The 21388-nt window shown below is 45.2% G+C and overlaps 1 protein-coding gene across 1 annotated transcript in view; it reads left to right on the top strand.

Moving 5' to 3' along the window:
* The first annotated feature begins 10589 nt into the window (after positions 1–10589).
* Positions 10590–21388, top strand: part of JPH3 (junctophilin 3) — a 159490-nt gene continuing 148691 nt past the window's right edge. Inside the window, exon 1 of the mRNA XM_073605721.1 lies at positions 10590–11093. Coding sequence (XP_073461822.1) covers positions 10712–11093 — 382 coding nt within the window. The 5' untranslated portion in view covers positions 10590–10711. The remainder of the gene's footprint in view (positions 11094–21388) is intronic.

The following is a 21388-nucleotide window of genomic DNA, read 5'->3' as shown; positions in this document are numbered from 1 at the left end:
CTGACCTCTCTAGAGATCTGCAGAGCATTGCTCCATCCCATCTCCCTCCTAACAGAGATTAGAGACATTAGATATTGCACACAGTCATATGATGATGATTTTATTCCTGGAGATAATCATCTATAGAGTTTCTTTGGAATCCTGAAATACGGAATGTGTCTTCCTGTTCTCACTTAAATTATAGAGACAAACCTGGAAACAAACAGATCCATAAATCCAGCCCCCACCCCTACTCAGCGCTGTCTCTAGAACCGAGCAGCTGCAGAAAGTGCAGAGCTTCAGACAGATAAACAGCTAGAGCATTGGTGGTTCAGTGGTAGAATTCTCGCCTGCCACGCGGGAGGCCCGGGTTCGATTCCCGGCCAATGCAAGCTCTATTTTTCAATATGTCACTACGTTTATCTTTGACTCCTGAAAAATGTACCCCCCTTCATGACCAAGCCATTTTTTGCGATACTGCACTGCGTTACTTTAACTGAAAATTGCGTGGTCTTGCAACTCTGTCCATAAATGAAATGTATGTCATTTTTTCCCCCCATAGAGCTTTCTTTTGGTGGTATTTGGTCAGCACTGTATTTTTTATTTTTATTTTTTGCACCCTGAACAAAAACATTTTGAGAAATTTTTTTTTTTTGCTTTCTGCTATAAAACATATTCAATAATAAAAAAAAAATCTTCATAAATATGTATTCAGTTACATATTTTTGGTAAAGAAATCTCAATAAGCGTATATTTTTCCCCACAAAAAAAGAGCTTTCTTTTAGTGGTATTTGATCAGCACTTTTTTTTTATTTTTCTTGCACCATAAACAAAATAATTTTGAGAAAAAAATTTTTATTTTTTTTTGCTTTCTGCTATAAAAAATATTCAATAAAAAAAAAAAAAAAAAATCTAATTTCTTCATAAATATGTATTCTGCTACATATTTTTGGTAAAGAAGTCTCAATAAGCGTATATTGATTGGTTTGTGCAAAAGTTATAGTGTCTACAAACTATGGGATATATATACTGGAATTTTTATTTTTTTATTTTTTTACTAGTAATGGCGACGATCAGCGACTCATATTGTGGCGAGCAATCTGACACTTAACTGACACTTTGTGGGAACCAGTGACACTAATACAATGATCAGTGATAAAAATATGCACTGTCACTGTACTAATGACACTGGCTGGGAAGGGGTTAAACATCTAGGGCGATCAAATGGTTAAATGTGTGCCTAACCAGTGTTTATGTGTGTACTATGTGTGCTGCTTTTACTAAGGGATGTGATGGATTTTTTCTTCCCAGCTTTGCAGGGAAAGAAAATCCATCACTTCCCCGCTGATGGGACAGAGCTCTGCCTTGTTCAGATATATGCAGAGCTCCGTCCTGTGTGTCTTCCCGATGACCGGTGGGTGCATGCGGTCATCCGTTGGCTGGCAGCCGCTGATCGTCATCTGTTGTGTCTAATCACAGCACAGCTGGGTCGCCGGCAGTGCGCGTGCGCGCCCCCTACCTGGAGGTGCCGGATCACGTACATAGTATGCGATTCAATGAAGCAGAGCCACCTTGCCCCTTTACGTGTAAGTGATATGGTCAGCAAGCGGTTAATATCCATCAGAGAAGTTAATGGGTAGTAAAAGTAAAAAATTTCACCCTACCCCCCCACACACACACCAGGACTGCCGTTAGAAATCACGGGGCCCTGTACAGCTCCCCTGAAAACAGGGCCCCCCCCTGCCCCCCCCCCCCCCCGAAATACAAAACATTTAAAAAAATTTAAAAAAAAATGTTTAACTTTTACATTTTTTTTTAACATTTTAAAAATTATTTTTATTTGTTTTTTTAATTTTTTTTTACAGTTTTTTTTTATATATTACTGTTGAGGGGAGGGGGTTCTCTAAACAGATCCCTGACATCTCATCTTCGAGACAGAGAAAGGGACTGAGTACACAGATTCTTCAATTCCTTTCTCTTTAGTCTCAGTCGTTGCACTGAAGATGAATGAACAGGAGACAAAGGCTCCCGTTCACTAATAAACCGAAGCGTAGTAAACTCAGTTATGAATGAACACAGGCGTGATCGGCACCAATCGCTCACTGTGTCCAATTCAGAAAAGGAAGGGGCCCATAAATGACATATTTACTGGCGCCTTCCCCCACTCTCCATCTGCTTGTGCGCCCGCAGCAGCCATCAGGAGAGGGAACCCGGCGGCATGAGGGGTTACCGACACAGTGACAGGGGGAATCAGATGTGGGCAGTCCAGGGAGGGGGATCGGTGCAGCGGGACGGGAGGACAATTCCAGAACAATGCACTGTGTCTGTGTCTCTCTCTTCAGCAGCTGAAAGCCAGCAGGAGGGAGAGGAGAAGAACCTGGCTTTCAGCTGCTGCAGGGAGAGACACAGACACAGTGCATTGTTCTCTAATTGTCCTCGCGTCCCACCAGACTGACCCCCCTGTGTGCCCAGGTCCCCTACAGGAGGCCCGGTGGTACATGCCTATCGGCGGGCGGCCCTGACACACACATGCAATACCCCTTTGCTGCAGCAAAATTAAATAAAAAATGCTCACCTAAATCCATGGACATGTGATCCCAATTCTGGAACTGCAGCTAGGGAAGTATTCTTATTTGATTGTCTATGTTGCTGCCTGGTGACATAGATGTGTTCCATTGACTATCCATCAGTGAAATCCTTTCCGGTCTTGAAGACTCCGGTGCAGTGACATCACAATAAGACCCCTTTCACACTGGGGCGGTGCTGGCATTAGCGGTAAAGTGCAGGACTTTTTTTCCCATCCTGCAAGCGCACCGCCCCAGTGTGAAAGCACTCGGGCTTTCACACTGGGGTGGCTTGAGGGGCGCTTTACAGGTGCAAATTTTAGTGCTAAAACACCTGAAAAGCACCCTGGTGTAAAAGGGGTCTAAAGGGCAGCAACAAGACCCATCATCAGCAGGCCACGAATATAGACTGAATCCAGTCTCCATCAGCAGAAGAGGCACTCTTTTATATTTGTCCAGAGATGAGCTACTAATTAAAGTGATTGTAAGGGTTCATTTTTTATTTTTTTTAAGTAACAAACATATCATACTTACCTCCACTGTGCAGCTCATTTTGCGCGGAGTGGCCCCGAACCTCGTCTTCTGGGGTCCCCCGACGGCTCTCGCGGCTCCTCCCCACATCAGATAACCCCCCCTCAGGAGAAGCGCTCTCCCGAGGGGGTTACCTTGCCGAATGTATGACTCAGCCCCGCCCCCCAGCGCTCGCGTCATTGGATTTGATTGACAGCAGCAGGAGCAGCAGCAGGAGCCAATGGCGGTCGCCGCCAGGTGTTTTTTCACCTTAATACATAGGATTCATTAAGGTGAAAAAACACAAAGGTTTACAACCCCTTTAAATATTTTTAATGGGTTATAAATATAACTCTTTCTTTTATTAAAGGCATTTGTTTTTTTATACATTTTAATGTCTTCTATGGTATCAAGTGTCTGAGTTTGGTAAATAGCCTGTAGGTGTCACTATTGCAGCTGCTACTATAAAGAGGGTGAGATTAGAGCGTCAGCATTGGGGCAGCATGATTGAGAGATGAGAGCATCTTCTGATCTAATTCTGTGCTTCTCTTGCATCAACTGGAAGGTAACACGTAGATATTGGGGGGTTACAATGAAGGATACAAAGAAGTCATTGCCAACTTATAGAAATATATATCTCTAACCTCTTAGGTTTCCTTAGGGGTGCAAGGGAGTCCCAATTCTGGCCATCAAGAAGTGATAAAAGGTTAAGGGACAATCAGTGCTGGGGAATAATCAAATACTTCATGAAGAGGGGGCACACAGAAGTGGGCACTCTTGTCCACAGCTAGCAACAATAGCTTTTTGTAATTTTTACCAAAACTGGAGAGTGCAGAATCTGGAGCAGCTGTCCATGGTAGCCAATCAGCTTCTATTTTCAGCTTGTTCAATTAAAATTTGACAAAAAAACAGTGTGAATAAATAAAATGTAATCCAGGGATGGGAAGTTGGAGAGGGGGAACTGGATACCTGAACACATAGATTTACCAGTTTGTTGATTCTTTGGACTCATGCTGAAGACTCCTTGTTGCTTGTGATCTCTTTTTGCTCATCACCTAATTCCCCCTACAATTCATGAGATAAAATACCAATCAATGAGCAATAGACACACGTGATCCCTGTACAATGTGACACACACAGTCTCTATACAGTGTAGGACACACACAGTCTCTGTACAGTGTAGGACACACACAGTCTCTATACAGTGTAGGACACACACAATCTCTATACAGTGTAGGACACACACAGTCTCTGTACAATGTGACACACACAGTCTCTATACAGTGTAGGACACACACAGTCTCTGTACAGTGTAGGACACACACAGTCTCTATACAGTGTAGGACACACACAGTCTCTGTACAGTGTACGACACACACAGTCTCTGTACAATATGACACACACAGTCTCTATACAGTGTAGGACACACACAGTCTCTATACAGTGTAGGACACACACAGTCTCTATACAGTGTACGACACACACAGTCTCTATACAGTGTACGGTACACACAGTCTCTGTACAATGTGACACACACAGTCTCTATACAGTGTAGGACACACACAGTCTCTATACAGTGTAGGACACACACAGTCTCTATACAGTGTAGAACACACACAGTCTCTGTACAGTGTAGAACACACACAGTCTCTATACAGTGTAGGACACACACAGTCTCTGTACAATGTGACACACACAGTCTCTATACAGTGTAGGACACACACAGTCTCTATACAGTGTAGGACACACACAGTCTCTATACAGTGTAGGAAACACACACAGTCTCTATACAGTGTAGGACACACACAGTCTCTGTACAGTGTAGGAGTAGGACACACACAATCTCTATACAGTGTACGACACACACAGTCTCTATACAGTGTAGGACACACACGGTCTCTATACAGTGTAGGACACACACAGTCTCTATACAGTGTAGGACACACACGGTCTCTATACAGTGTACGACACACACAGTCTCTATACAGTGTAGGACACACACAGTCTCTATACAGTGTACGACACACACAGTCTCTATACAGTGTAGGACACACACAGTCTCTATACAGTGTACGAAACACACAGTCTCTATGCAGTGTATGACACACACAGTCTCTATACAGTGTAGAACACACACAGTCTCTATACAGTGTACGACACACACAGTCTCTATACAGTGTAGGACACACACGGTCTCTATACAGTGTACGACACACACAGTCTCTATACAGTGTAGGACACACACAATCTCTATACAGTGTACGACACACACAGTCTCTATACAGTGTAGGACACACACAGTCTCTATACAGTGTACGACACACACAGTCTCTATACAGTGTAGGACACACACAGTCTCTATACAGTGTACGAAACACACAGTCTCTATGCAGTGTATGACACACACAGTCTCTATACAGTGTAGAACACACACAGTCTCTATACAGTGTACGAAACACACAGTCTCTATGCAGTGTACGACACACACAGTCTCTATAGAGTGTACGAAACACACAGTTTTACAAAGTGTAAGACACAAACAGTCTCTATACAGTGTACGAAACACACAATCTCAATGCAGTGTACGACACACACAGTCTCTATACAGTGTATGACACACACAGTCTCTATACAGTGTAGGACACACACAATCTCTATACAATGCAAGACACACGCAGTTTTACAAAGTGTAAGACACACAACGTCTCTATACAGTGTAATACACAATGTAAGACATGCACAGTTCAAATACAGTGCAAGACATACACAGGAGTTGATTTACTAGAACTGGAGAGTGAATAATCTGCTGCAGCTGTCCATGGTAGCCAATCAGCTTCTAACTTCAGTTTGCTCATTTAAGTTTTGACAATAAAACCTGGAAGCTGACTGGTTTCTATGCACAGCTGCACCATATTTTGCACTCTCCAGTTTACGCAAATCAACCCCACACTACAAAATGTAACACACATACAGTCTCTATAAAGTGTAAGACACATTGGGGTTAATTTACTAAAGGCAAATAGACTGTGCACTTTGCAAAGTGCAGTTGCCCCCCGCAAGTGCAATTGCTTCAGAGCTTAGTAAATGAGGAAAAGCTTCACTTTGCAAAAAGTACTCAATCACATGCAAGGAAAATAAAAAAATGCATTTTTGCTTGCACATGGTGGGATGATGGAAGTCAGCAGAGCTTCTGCTCATTTACTAAGCTCTGGAGCAACTGCTCTTGCAAAGTGTGTAGTCTATTTAGCTTTAGTAAATCAACCCCATAGGGAGAGATTTACTAAAACTGGTGCAGCTGGTTATGGTAACCAATCAGCATCTAACTTCAGTTTTTTCAATTAGGCTCCGTTCACATCATGGAATTCTGGATCAAAATTGACGCAATTCTGCCCGCAATTATGAATCGCCGCAAAACGCAGGACGCGCTTGGGATCCTGATTACTTTCAATGGCAAACAGAATCGTCGGACGCCTGTCACCCAAAAGAAGTTCTTTTTTTGAGTGACAGGTGTCCTGTGATTCTGTTTGCACGATTTTACAGAGATTAGTCGGGCGACAATCATGGCAAAATTGGGGTCTCATTGAAAGTAATGGGGATCCCAAGCGCGTCCAGCATTTTGCGGCGATTCAGAATCACGGGCAGAATTGCGGCGATTCCACCAATGATCCAGAATGCCATGGTGTGAACGGAGCCTTCAGCTTTGACAATAAAACCTGAAAGCTGATTGGTTTCTATGCACAGCTGCACCCGATTCTGTGTGTTCTAGTTTTAGTACATCACCCCCACAGTTTACAGTGATAGTCTTAACACAACACATACACATACAGTACATAAAGTACATTGTAACAATATATCACAGACACACACACACAGTATAAATAGTAACATTGTAACGGATAATACTGTACAATATATCACACATAATACACACAATACAATAAATCACACATAATAAACAGTACAATAAATCAAACATAATACACACAATACAATATATCACACATAATACACATAGTACAATATATCACACATAATACACACATTACAATATATCACGCATAATACACACAGTACAATATATCACACATAATACACACAATACAATATATCACACATAATACACAGTACAATAAATCACATATTACACACAATACAATATATCACACACAGTACAATATATCACACATAATACACACAATACAATATATCACAAATAATACACACAATACATTATATCACATATAATACACACAGTACAATATCTCACACACAATACACACAATACAATATATCACACATAATACACACTACAATATATCACACGTAGTACACATAGTATAGTAAATCACACACAATACAATATATCACACATAATACACAGTACAATATATCAAACACAATACACACAACAGAATATATCACACATAATAGACAATACAATATATCACACATAATACACACAGTACAATACCGTATATCAAACTGACTACCGTATCTACACACATAACATGTACAATGTATCACATACAGACACAACGTATCACATATAGACATGAGGTGACCCCGCTCAGTGATGCCTCTTCTGCTGAGCTCTGGCTGGAGCTGTGCTGTGTTAGGCCGCCCATGCTAGCAGATCCTGTGCAGGAAAAGAGGGGGCACCATCCACAGGAGAAGGGGCATCACTGGGGGGGGTGTCATCCACAGGAGAGAGGGCATCACTGGGGGCAGCATACATAGGAGGTGGCATTATCCATAGGAGAGGGGGCATAATTGAATGCATCACCCATGGGAGAGGGGTATCATAATCTATAGGGGAGAGGCATCACTGGGAACAGCATAAGTAGGAGGTGGCACTATCCATATGAGAGGGGGCATCATTCATAGATGAGGGGGCATAATTGAGGGCATCACCTATGTGAGAGTGGGCATCACTAGGGGCATCATCATTTATAGGGGGGGCATCATCCTAGGAGAGGGAGCATCACTGGGGGCATCACCGATAGGAGAGGGGGCATCACTGAGGGCATCATACATAGGAAAGGGGGCATCACTGGGGGCAACATCATCCATAGCAAGGGGGCATCATCCATAGGATAGGGGGCTTAACCGGGGGGCATGTATCATCCATAGGTGAGGGAGTATCATCCATAGTAGAGAGGGCATCATTGGGGATAACATACATAGGGGAGGGCATTATCTATAGAAGAGGGGGCATCACTGGAAGCATCACCCATAGAATAGGGGGCATAACTGAGGACATCATCCATAGGAGAGAGGGCATCACGGGGGGGGGGGGGGCTCATCCAAAGATAGGGGCATCACTGGGGGCAACATTATCCATAGGAAAGGGGAATCAACCATAGGAGAGGGTCAACATTGGGGGGCATGCATCATCCATAGGAGGGGGGTATCACTGGGGGCATTCATCATCTATAGGAGAGGGGCATCATGCAGAGGATAGAGGGCATCATTCATAGGAGAGGGGGCATTACTGGGGCATCATCCATATGAGAGGAGCATCATGGGGCCATCATCCATAAGAAAGGGGCATCACTGAGGGCATCATCCATAAGATAAAGGTAAACACTGAGGGCATCAACTAAAGAAGAGGGGGCGTCATCCATAGGAGGGGGTATCACTGGGGGATTATCAACAAAAGAGAGGCAATTATCCACAAAAGAGGGGGTATCACTAGGAGCATCATCTGCAGAAGAGGGGGCATAATCCACAAAAGAGGGGGTATCACTGTGGGCACCATCTACAGAAGAAGGTGCATCACTGGTGGCATCATTAGCTTCACTAGAGACATTAGAGTGTTAGAAACAGAAGATGGGTATCTTCTATTGGGGCATCTCCTGGAGGAAAGGGGCACCATTCATAGGAAAGGGGTATCTTCCATAGCAGATGGGTTTCATCCTTAAGAGTGAGGCTTCTTCCATAGCAGAGGGGTATCTTCGGCAGGGTATCATCTTTAGGAGAGGGCTATCTTTCATAGAGAGGGTTATCATCCATAGGAGAGGGATATCTCCCATTATTGAGGGCTATTTTCCATAGCAGAGGTTATCTTCCATAGGAAAGGAGCATCTTCCATACTGGAGGTGTATCATCTATAGTAGAGAGATACCTTCCACAGCAAAAGGGAATCTTCCATAGGATAAGGAGCATCTTCCATACTGGAGGGGTATCATCTAAAGTAGAGAGCTATCTTCCATAGGAGAGGGGTATCTCCCATTATTGAGGGCTATTTTCCATATGAGAGGGGCTCCATCCATCGGACAAGGGTATGATCTATAGTAGAGATGTACCTTCCATAGCAGACGGCATCTTCCATAGGAAAGAGGTATCTTCCATACTGGAGGGGTATCATCTATAGTAAAGGGCTATCTTCCATAGGATAAGGAGCATCTTCCATACTGGAGGGGTATCATCTTAAGTAGAGCGCTATCTTCCATAGAAGAGGGGTATCTCCCATTATTGAGGGCTATTTTCCATAGGAGAGAGGCTTCATCCATCGGACAAAGGTATTATCTATAGTAGAGATCTTCCATACTGGAGGGGTATCATCTATAGTAGATAGGTACCTTCCATAGCAAAGGGCATCTTCCATAGGAAAGAGGCATCTTCCATACAGGAGGGGTATTTTCTATAGTAGAGGACTATTTTCCATAGGAGAGGGGTATCATCCATAGGAAAGGGGTATATCCCATTATTGAGGGCTATATTCCATAGGAGAGGTGATTTATCCATAGGGCAAGGGTGTCATGTATAGTAGAGAGGTACCTTCCATAGCAGGGGGCATCTTCCATTGGAAAGGGGCATCTTCCATACTGGAGGGGTATCATCTATAGTAAATAGGTACCTTCCATAGCAGGGGGCATCTTCCATACTGGAGGGGTATCATCTATAGTAGAGAGCTACCTTCCATAGCAGGGGGCATCTTCCATAGGAAAGGGGCATCTTCCATACTGGAGGGTATCATCATCTTTAGTAGAGAGGTACCTTCCATAGGAGAGGGGTATCATCCATAGGATATGAGTACCATCTATAGTAAAGTGGTGTCTTCTATAGCAGAGGGCATCTTCCATACCGGAGGGGTATCATCATCTTTAGTAGAGAGGTACCTTCCATAGGAGAGGGGTATCATCCATAGGATATGAGTACCATCTATAGTAAAGGGGTGTCTTCTATAGCAGAGGGCATCTTCCATACCGGAGGGGTATCCTCTATATGGATGGGTAAATCTTTCAAAGAATAGGGCATCTTCCATACCGGAGGGGTATCATCCATATGGATGGGTAAATCTTTCATAGAATTGGGCATCTTTCTATACCGGAGGGGTATCCTCTATACCGGAGGGGCATCATCCATACCCGGAGGGATATCCTCTATACGTGAGGGGTATCCTCTATACCGGGGGGTATCAGCTATAGGATTGGGGCATCTCGGGTCCGGTGTGTCCCTCGTCTCTCCCATTGGCTGTGGCGGTGGGGGCGTTTTCTCCCGGACGGGTAGCTGCATTGCTCCTCCCGCTCCTCCTCCGCTCTTCTCCCCCCCTCCTCCCCCCCTCCCCGGTCTGCTGGGGCGCCCGCCGGGGATCTGAGCATGCAGCATCGGAGGGGCCCCTGATCTCGGTGCAGTGGCCCCGGCCAGTTACATGCATGTCCAGTGGGGGCAGATTTAATTTCGATGACGGGGGGTCGTACTGCGGAGGCTGGCAGGATGGCAAGGCTCACGGGCACGGCATCTGTACGGGTCCCAAGGGGCAGGGCGAGTACAGCGGCTCCTGGTCACACGGCTTCGAGGTGCTCGGGGTCTACACCTGGCCCAGTGGGAACACCTACCGGGGCACCTGGGCGCAGGGCAAGCGGCACGGCATCGGCCTGGAGAGCAAGGGCAAGTGGCTGTACCGGGGAGAGTGGACCAACGGCTTCAAGGGGCGCTACGGGGTACGGGAGTGTACCGGCACCGGGGCCAAGTACGAGGGCACCTGGACCAACGGGCTGCAGGATGGCTACGGCACTGAGACCTACTCCGATGGAGGTGAGAGGGGTCCCCCGACCGACACCTACTGACTGCGGGGATCGGGGGTACAAGGGGCAGAGAGGGGTCCCCCGACCGACACCTACTGAGGATTGGGGTGTGTGGGAGAGACAGTATTGGGGTGACACAGAGCTATAGGGGGTCATCAAAATAAAGGGGATCCCACAGAAGGATGAGGGGCACAGAGGATGTGAGGAATATGAGGGATGGCTGGGCTATGGGGGGCACAGGTGGATAGGTGGGTGCAGGGGTATAAGGAAAGGGCCCAGGGGTATAGAGTTGGGGGCACAGGGGTATGGGGGATCAAACTGGTATGTGGGTCGCAGGAATATTGGGGATAACATACCTAGGGATATGGGGTGATCATAAGGCTATGAGGGTATCATTGAGGATAGCAGAGGCTTGGGTATCACAGGAATGGGGGGATCATGGGGGATAGCTGGGGTATGAGGATCACAGGTATGTGGGGAATCATAGGGGTATAGTGGGAGGGAGGGGTATATGGAATCACAGGAGTATGGGGGATGGCATGGGCTTTGGAGGATTACAAGGGGTGGGGAGTGATGGGTATTGGGGATCACTGGGACATAAGGGGATGGCAGGGGTATGGGGAATAACAGGAGTATGGAGGAAGACTAGGGTATGGGGGGATCACAGGGGTATTGGGGGTGGCAGTTGTATATGGAATCACAGGAGTATTGGGGATGGCATAGGTATGGAGGATCACAAGGGGTGGGGGGTGACAGGGTATGGGGGATCAAGGGGGCATAGGGGGACCGCAGACATATAGGGAATCATAGGAGTATGGGAGAAGACTAGGGAACGGGAGTTTACGGGGGTATAGGAGGTGGCAGGGTATATGGAATCACAGAAATATGGGGGATTGTATAGGCTTTGGAGGATTACAAGGGGTGAGGGGTAATGGGCATGGGGGATCACGGGGTATAGGGGGATGGCAGGGGTATGGGTAATCACAGGAGTATGGGGGATGACTAGGATATCGGGGGATCACAGGGGTATAGGGGGTGACAGGGGTATATAGAATCACAGGAGTATGGGGGGTGGCATAGGCTTTAGAGGATCACAAGGGGTGGGGGGGGGGTGACAGGGTATGGGGGATTACGGGGGCATAGGGGGATGGCATGCATATGGGGAATCACAGGAGTATGGGAGAAGACTAGTGAAGAGGGGGATCACAGGAGTATAGGGGGTGGCAGTGGTATATGGAATCACAGGAGTGTGGGGGATGCATAGATTTTGGAGGATCACAAGGGATGGAGGGTGATGGAGTATGGGGGATCACAAGGGCATAGGGGGATGACAGGGGTATGGGGAATCGCAGGAGTATGGTGGGAGACTAGGGTATGGAGGGGTTTACAGGAGTATAGGGGGTGGCAGGGGTATATAGAACCACAGGAGTATGGTGGATGCAATAAGTATTGAGGATCACAAGGGGTGGGGGTGACAGGGTATGGAGGATCACAGGGACAGGTGGTGGAAGGGATATGGGGGATTGCAGGGGATGACAGGGATATAGGGTGGATGATAGGAAGGGGTATGGGGTAGGTTGATAGGGGTATGGAGGATAGCAGGGGTATAGGGGGGGTAGTAGGGGTATGGATAAGGTGGCAAGCTGGTATGGAGAAGGGTGTCAGGGTGGTGGGGCTTGAGATAGATGACAAGGTGCTTGGGCAGGATGCCCTGGGAAATGGGGAAGACAGCAGTGACTGGGCATGGGGAGGATGGCAGATGGTTGGGGCAGGATGGCAGGGGTGCTGAGCCCAGGGGTGGATGGCAATGTGTTGAGGCATGTAAGAGTACAGCAGGATGATGGGCAACAGAGAAGGGTGGCAGGATGACCAGACATAAGCTGAATCTGAGAAAACCTCAGGATTTTTGGTGATATGTTGGGGGTGGCAGTAATACCAGCCCTGCTTGGCAGGGAACAGATGGAGGATTGCTGGTTGGGCCTATGTTTGCACAAGGACTCCTGATTCTGCACGATCCAGAGGCACATGGGGTAGCCGTCACTAAAAAATTCTGCCATCAAATACATTTTCTTTCCTATCGTTGGCAAAAAATTGATGAGCACCTGTGCTGGTTCTTGTCTCAGAAGTTGCTGTTCTTGCTGCCATCTGTGGGGTAAATGGCAGAGCTGTGGTGGCACAGACTGGCACAGTTTAAGCTGCCTGACATAAGGGACGCTTATTCTCCAAATGTTGCTGATGTTGAATATTGTAAGAGAGATGCAGATATTACATTAGAATGGTATAATAGTAAATTGTAAACTTGATGTGTGCATGGGTATTTGGGCACCTTGGGGGTGTCATTAGATGAGGGGGGAGACATACAAATAAATAAAAACCCTTTAAAAATAAAACTTTGTCCCATTTTTATTCCCTCAGTGTGCAGTTCTTATGAGCACACTGCACTAACCGTTGCAGCCAGTAGGATTTCTTCCTTTTTCCCATGTGACTGCAGTAAATGGAAATGCGATTGGTTGCTGGATTACTGCACTTTGAACCCAATCACTGCACTTTGCCCGTTTATTTGGATCGCTTTAAATGGCCCTTTTAAACGAAGATTTAAAGTACTGTGGCAAAATGTAACAAATCACTTCCAGTTTTTACAGCTGAAACAGGTGGCTGCCATGATATATCTCTTAAAGTGAACGGTTCAGTATTCTGGGACTTTGTGAAAGGTTTTGCAGAGATTTTTCAAGGAAAGTGGCGGTGATCAGGTCATGTAGGGATCAAAGCTACTGACCTGGGTGTTGTAATTTGGTAGCAGCATGAATTGGATGTTTCTTTAATATTGAAGTAGCGTGTTAATCTATAGTAGAGATAAGTAACTGGTCAGTCCTTAGCTGCTCCCGAAGTCCCTGCATTGAAGACCAAGCTGGCATTTATAGTTCCCCATTAGCCAGAAACCTACAGGTACCAGTGGCCTAATCCAAGAGTTAATATGGGCCTTGCATGTGAGGCTGCAATAAGCGCTTTTCTCTGGAGACTTCAATTGTGACAAAGCAGCCTCCGTCCTTTCTACCTCTTCCAGATTAACAGCCTCCCTAATGCTCCTATTTTATACCTCCAGCCCTTCTAATGCTCCTGTTTTACACCTTCAGCCTCTTTTATCAACTCTATTTTATACCTCTAGCCTCTCTAATGCGCCTATTTTTATACCTCCAGCCCCTGTGATGGTCTTATTTTATACCTCCAGCTCCTGTAATGCTCCTATTATATATCTCCAGCCTCTCTATGTACCTATTTTTTTTTTACCTCCAGACTCTCTATTGCTCCTACTTTATATCTCCAGCCCCCCTAATGCTCCTATTATATACCTCCAGCCCGTTTAATGCTCCTATTTTATAACCCCAGCCCCTGTAATGCTCTAGTATTATACCTCCAGCCTTTCTAATGCTCCTATTTTATACCGCCAACCCCTCTAATACTCATATTTTATACCCCCAGCCCCTGTATTGCTCCTATTTGTTACCTCCATCCACTCTAATACCCCTATTTTATACTTCCAGCCTCCCTAATGCTATTATTTTTTACCTCCATCCACTCTAATACCCCTATTTTATACTTCCAGCCTCCCTAATGCTCTTATTTTATACCTCCAGCCCCTCAAAAGCTCTTATTTTATACCTCTAGCCCCTCTAATGCTCCTATTTTATACCTCCAGCCCCTCCAATGCTCCTATTTTATACCTCCAGCCCCTGTAATGTTCACGTTTATACCTGTAGCCCTTGTATTGCTCCTATTAGTTACCTCCATCCACTCTAATGCCCCTATTTTATACCTCCAGCCTCCCTAATGCTCCTATTTTATACCCCCGGCCCCTCTAATGCTCCTATTTTCTACATCCAGACCCTCTAATGCTCCTATTTTATACCCCCAGACCCTCTAATGCTCCTATTTTATACCTCCAGACCCTCTGATGCTCTTTTTTTTACCTCCAACCTCCCTAATGCTCCTATTTTTTACCTCCAGCCCCTCTAATGCTCCTATTTTATACCCCCAGCCCCTCAAAAGCTCCTATTTTATACCTCTAACCCCTCTAAAGCTCCTATTTTATACCTCCAACCCCTCTAAAGCTCCTATTTTATACCTCCAGCCTCAGGCGCCTTTCTGCAGTTGGTGTGGATTTAGCATTTTGTTATTTTTGCTCTCCACCCAACATTGATATATTTCAGTGGATCTCCTTCTTGCTCCTTATATCTTTTACGGACCCCAGATGTGAGATATCTGCATTTAGGTTCCCAGCTCCGCCTACTCATCCCATTCTTTTTTTGTCTAATGTCCCGTACACACGGTCGGACATTGATCGGACATTCCGACAACAAAATCCATGGATTTTTTCCGACGGATGTTGGCTCAAACTTGTCTTGCATACACACGGTCACACAAAGTTGTCGGAAAATCCGATCGTTCTAAACGCGGTGACGTAAAACACGTACGTCGGGACTATAAACGGGGCAGTAGCCAATAGCTTTTGTCTCTTAATTTATTCTGAGCATGCGTGGCACTTTGTGTGTCGGATTTGTGTACACACGATCGGAATTTCCGACAACGGATTTTGTTGTCGGAAAATTTTATAGCAAGCTCTCAAACTTTGTGTGTCAGAGATTCTGATGGAAAATGTGTGATGGAGCCCACACACAGTCGGAATTTCCGACAACAAGGTCCTATCACACATTTTCCGTCGGAAAATCCGACCGTGTGTACAGGGCATTAGTCTGTTTTAATGGCGGTTCATACTGATGCGAATTTGTTGTAAAATTGATGCTTTACAAAAAGCATTGATTCGCATGTCATCCAAAAACACATTCTGTTAAATGATGGTCGTTCACATCTATGTGTAGTGATTGCTATGCGAATGCGAGGCAGAAACGAAAAGGGTCCTGTGCGAGTTTACTGCTATTTTCCTCACCATAGACATCAATGGAAACCAACATGAAATCGCATCTAGTGTTCAGATGTGTGCGAATGCTGCTTTTTCTGTGTAGATCTTTACATATTTCCCTCCTTGCAGAAATCGCAGCTGCGCCCAATCCCATCCGAAAGAAACGAACAGGAAATTACACACGCATGCACACATTGTTCTGTTTGTATGGTCTTTTAGCAGCACCATCTTTAATGTAATGCATTGTTAGGGTGTGCCCCCCCAAGTCTGTTTGTTAATCCCATCCGAAAACGCATTCAATTTGCATTGTCTTTAGCACAAATCTCAACGCAAAATTGCACTGAACTCCAGCAAAAATCCTCATGAGAATCGCACCCATTCATATTGCATAAGTGTGAATTCAGACTTAGAGTAGATATAACTCCAAACACTACCATGATCAAGATAATATAATTCTGAACGTTTTAAATCATTTAAAATCTGCAGCTTTAAGCCCCCCGGTCACACCAGTATGACATGCGATTTACAAATCCTACCTGAAGTAGCATCTAATGTGTTTCCAAAGCATTTGTAAAGGTTTTTTTTTTATTAAAATACATGTTATACTGTACCTAACTGCTCTGTGCAATATTTTTGCACAGAGCGGCCCCAAACTTCCTTTTCTGGGGTCCCTTGCTGGCGCTGTTCACTCCTCCTATTCTGTGTCTACCCCCCTGCAAGCTGCTTGCTAGGAGGGCAGACATGCATGCTCATTTCTGAGCCGGGCTATGTGCATCTATAGCCACACACATCTTTAAAGGAGAAGTTCAGCCAAAGCTTGTTTGGCTGTACACCACCTGTGGATTACAGGAGTGCAGTTCGTTCTGCACTCCTGTGACCCGTTTTCATCAGACAGCGGGCTGAAGCGCTGTCAGCTGATGTCACAGAGCCAGTCCGGGCTTGGGCAAGATCGTGACAATGGAGTTGGGGTCCGCCCACATGCTTGGACCGGCACCCGGCTCAGCCTCCCAGCAAACCACTGAGAGCCTGAGTTGGCTGCTTCCACCCCCTCCCCTCCACAGCCCAGTGCTCCAGTGAGCATTGGGGGCGGGGGGGATGACAGAGCAGAGAGCTGCTTACTGCAGCAGCTCTCTGCTTACGGAGCTGTGAGAGCCAAGCGATCATTGGTGTTCGATCGCTCAGTTCTCAGTGTTAGAGGCACCAGGGGACAGATGCACCATCTGGGTGAGTATGATTCTAAAAAAAAAACAAAAAAAACCCCATAAATCTCTTTTAATTAAAGGTCTTTGTTTGGACACTTCCTGTTATAGGGTGACAACGCTCAGTCCCTGTCCCGCAAATGTTCTCCTGCATTGTCACCCTGTCACAAGCACTCCCCGTTGGCTGGGCAGACACACATTGCACAGGCATGGTTCACTGTTATCATCATCAGTGAGCAGGTCCGGAGCTGTATTGTGTAGCGACGCTGCAGTGCATATAGACAGGAAGTGGTGGAAAGAGGGTGCTGGAGATCAGCAATATTAGGATTGGGAAAATGAAAAAAGGTGTAAATGGTATTTTATATAAAAAAAAAAAAAGAAAAAGATAAATGGCCATGGTTTATGAAAACAGTGAACAGAGCAAACTAATATTTAATGTGTAATACCTGGGAGATCTTCCAAATTAGGTCCCACAAGGGATGGTTCAGTCCTAGGACACCTTATGCGATGTCCTATTACCATTCATTAGGACAGAGAACATGCTGATCCTGGTGCATGAGAACTGTAAGGACCAAATTCTGATGACTTATTTTATAATTGCGACATCATTTAAATATATGTTCTATCACATATTCCCGACATCAGTTCATCGCTGGTCAGAAGCCAATTACAGTACATCTAAAATTAAACTCTTATTTTGGGGGGGATAGAGTAGGAAGTAGTTAAAAACCTGGTCAGTTTGTTTTCAGTGTTTCATTAGCAGTACAGGGAAGCACTGGCTGCGTCCAGGGCCGACCACTCACAGGTAATCACCGCTTAGCGATTACCTGCAAACCGCTTCAATTACTCTACAGGTGTCCGCATTCTCCCATTGCTTTCAATGGGGCTACCTCCTGCAGTTAATCGCTGGACTCCCCTGCTGATTTTCTCGAATTTGCTCGCTGTCGGCCACAAATACAAAATGTGCCCTTAAAGCAGTACTCTTCTGTCTTCCTTTCAGACTTGCACAGTTGTACCGGCTCCTCTCCTGTACTGAAATGACTTACTCTGATTTCACCGCACACTGTGAGCTTTTTACAATGTCCAATAGAAGCTGCGGCAAGTCAGATAGAGCCCGCCTCATTTCCTGGCTGGAGGACATCCAGCATCATCTAGCCCAGTGATGGCAAACCTTGGCACCCCAGATCTAGGCCTTTCCTCGCCAGCCTGAGCTTGTCTTTGGCCCGCCCCTTTCATTCATTGGATTTCAGTTTTTTCAATCATGGAGGTTTAGCAGCACATACAGCCTGCCTAGGAACACCCACTTCTCCAGATGGACACCCACCCATCAAGGCATTTTGATATTTGCATAACTCCTCCTTAGAGTCAGCCCACTGCTTGCATCAGGACTGAGTATGAGAAATGGTATCGGCGCATCCCTATATGGGACGTATGTGATGTATGGGATGTATGTGATATACGTGATGTATGTGATGAATGGGATGTATGTGATGAATGGGATGTATGTGATGTACATGATGTACGTGGTGTATGTGATGAATGGGATGTATGTGATGTATGGGATGTATTGGATGTACGTGATGTACGGGATGTACATGATCTACGGGATGTATGGGATGTATGTGATGTACGGGATGTACAGGATCTATGGGATGTATGGGATGTATGTGATGTACGGGATGTATGTGATGTACGTGATGTACGGGATGTATGTGATGTACGGGATGTATGTGATGTACGTGATGTACGGGATATATGGGATGTATGTGATGTATGTGATGTACGTGATGTACGGGATGTATGGGATGTACAGTATGTGATGTCTGTGATGTACGGGATGTATGGGATGTACATGATGTACGGGATGTATGTGATGTCTGTGATGTATGTGATGTCTGGGATGTACGGGATGTACGTGATAGCAGAACTGCACCCAATCTCTTCCCCATCACAAAAGCTGACGATCGCAGCTACAGCAAAGTTAGAGAACCAATCAATGTTTCCCATCGTTTACATTGTGTAGGGGCACAGTGCCTCCCCCTCAGTGCAGGTGTGGCATGGGGAACTCTGAAATTGGAATGCATTAGTGTCTTACCGACACTTACCTGCACTGCTCTGCTGATGGGGAGGGAGTGGAGTGCCGACAAAAGAGACTTCGCGTGCTTGTGACACCAGTGCTGGGGGTTGCCTACCCCTGGTATATGATATACATCTTCAATAAAACATGTTTGAAACTGAAAAAAAAACAAAAAAAAAACAAAACCTGACAGGGGACTATGGTTTCAGTCTGCCATTAACTCAATATGTTCATTTAAATATAAATAGAACCAATACAACATACAGTACTAGTAATGCACCGAAATTTCAGCCGCTAAAAATTATCAGCTGAAAATAGGGTTTTCAGCCTTGTGCCCAAATTTTGCCGAGATTCTGCCACGATTTTACCTTGCTTATGGTGTTTTTTACATAGTCATCTGACTCAAAAAATTAATAAAAAATGTAACATGGATATATTTTTGATGCGTTCTTGCTGCATTTTCGAAGCATTTCAATGGGGAAGTGCGTTTTTGGTGCGATTTGCCAAATATGCACCAAAAATACAGCAAGCAGGATTTTTAACACTACTTCAAAAGGTGCCGAAAATGGCCGACAATAAATGTATTTAATTTAAATTCATGATATTAATTAAAAAGTTGAATATAATATAGTTAGTTATAAAAATATCTATTTATTTTAAAAAAATTCAATTTTGGTTTGGGCCAAGTGCATCCTGAATTTTTGGTTTCGGCTCCAAAATTTTTATTTACCAGGAATGTTCAAAGTCCAGCCCGCATTCTGGTTTAATATGGCCCCCCTGGTAATTTGGATATATATATCTTTTGTGGCCCCCAGGGCCACAAAAGATATGTACCGTATTTATCGGCGATGCCTCGGAGGGGACAGGGGTCTGTTTACTCGGCGGCCTCTATAATAGGAAGTCCCGTCTCCTGGGCTGGCATTGCACGACTGTTCTGTCTATCATAGGAGGCAGGATTTTGTATTAAAGAGGCCGCAGCGTAAACATGAGATTTTCCTGTATGTAATCTGTTGGCGCTCGTCCCGCCCCCTCCCTGTCCCCTCCAAGGCTGCAGATGGGCATGGATAAGGCTGCACTGATGGCAATGGTAAGGCTGCATTCATGGCAATGGTGAGGTGTGAGGCTGCATTTATGGCAATGGTAGGGCTGCATTCATGGCACTGGTAAGGTTGCATTCATGGCAATGGTAAGGTTGCATTCATGACAATGGTGAGGCTGCATTCATGGCACTAGCACTTGTGAGGCTGCATTCATTGTACTTGTGGGGCTGCATTCATGGCAATAGTGAGATTGCATTCATGGTAATGGTGAGGCTGCATTTATGGCAATGGTAGGGCTGTATTCATGGCAATGGTGAGGCTGCATTCATGGCAATGGTAAGGTTGCATTCATGGCAATGGTGAGGCTGCATTCATGGCACTTGCACTTGTGAGGCTGCATTCATGGTACTTGTGAGGCTGCATTCATGGCAATGGTGAGACTGCATTCATGGCAATGGTGAGGCTGCATTCATGGCAATGGTAGGGCTGTATTCATGGCAATGGTAAGGCTGCAGATGGGCACTGATTAGGGTGCATTGATGGGCACTGACCCTTATTTTGCTTCACAGTTCTTTATTTAAAATTTTATTTTTTTCCCTGAAATTTCCCTCTGAATGTAAAGGTGCGTGTTTTATACGCCGATACATACGGTATATCCAAATAACGCGTCCAAGCTTATTCTTAGTCCTGAGCGGCGCTCTGGGATTCCTTGGGGGCCACAAAAGATACATATATATATATATATATATATATATATATATATATATATATATATATATATATATCCAAATAACACGCCCAAGCTCATCTCGTCACCACACACAGCCGCAAAGGCAAGAGAATTCTTGTTGGGCAGTGTATTAGTGCTCGGACTAACACAGACCGAATTTTAATGGTTCAAAGAATGTCAGGCAAAATGGTCGGTCCTCACGCATGTTCACTTCATAAAATTGAGCCCTCTTTGAAAAAAGTTTGGACACCCCTGCTGTATACCCTTCAGCTGACAATAGATGCTGGACATGCAAGAAAGCTCTTGGTACGATTCATCAGATATACTGGCTTTGCCTTCTT

The sequence above is a fragment of the Aquarana catesbeiana genome, linkage group LG11, assembly GCF_042186555.1.
Source record: "Aquarana catesbeiana isolate 2022-GZ linkage group LG11, ASM4218655v1, whole genome shotgun sequence".
NCBI classification, from domain to species: Eukaryota; Metazoa; Chordata; class Amphibia; order Anura; family Ranidae; genus Aquarana; species Aquarana catesbeiana.
This window is presented reverse-complemented; position numbering and strand designations above follow the sequence as displayed.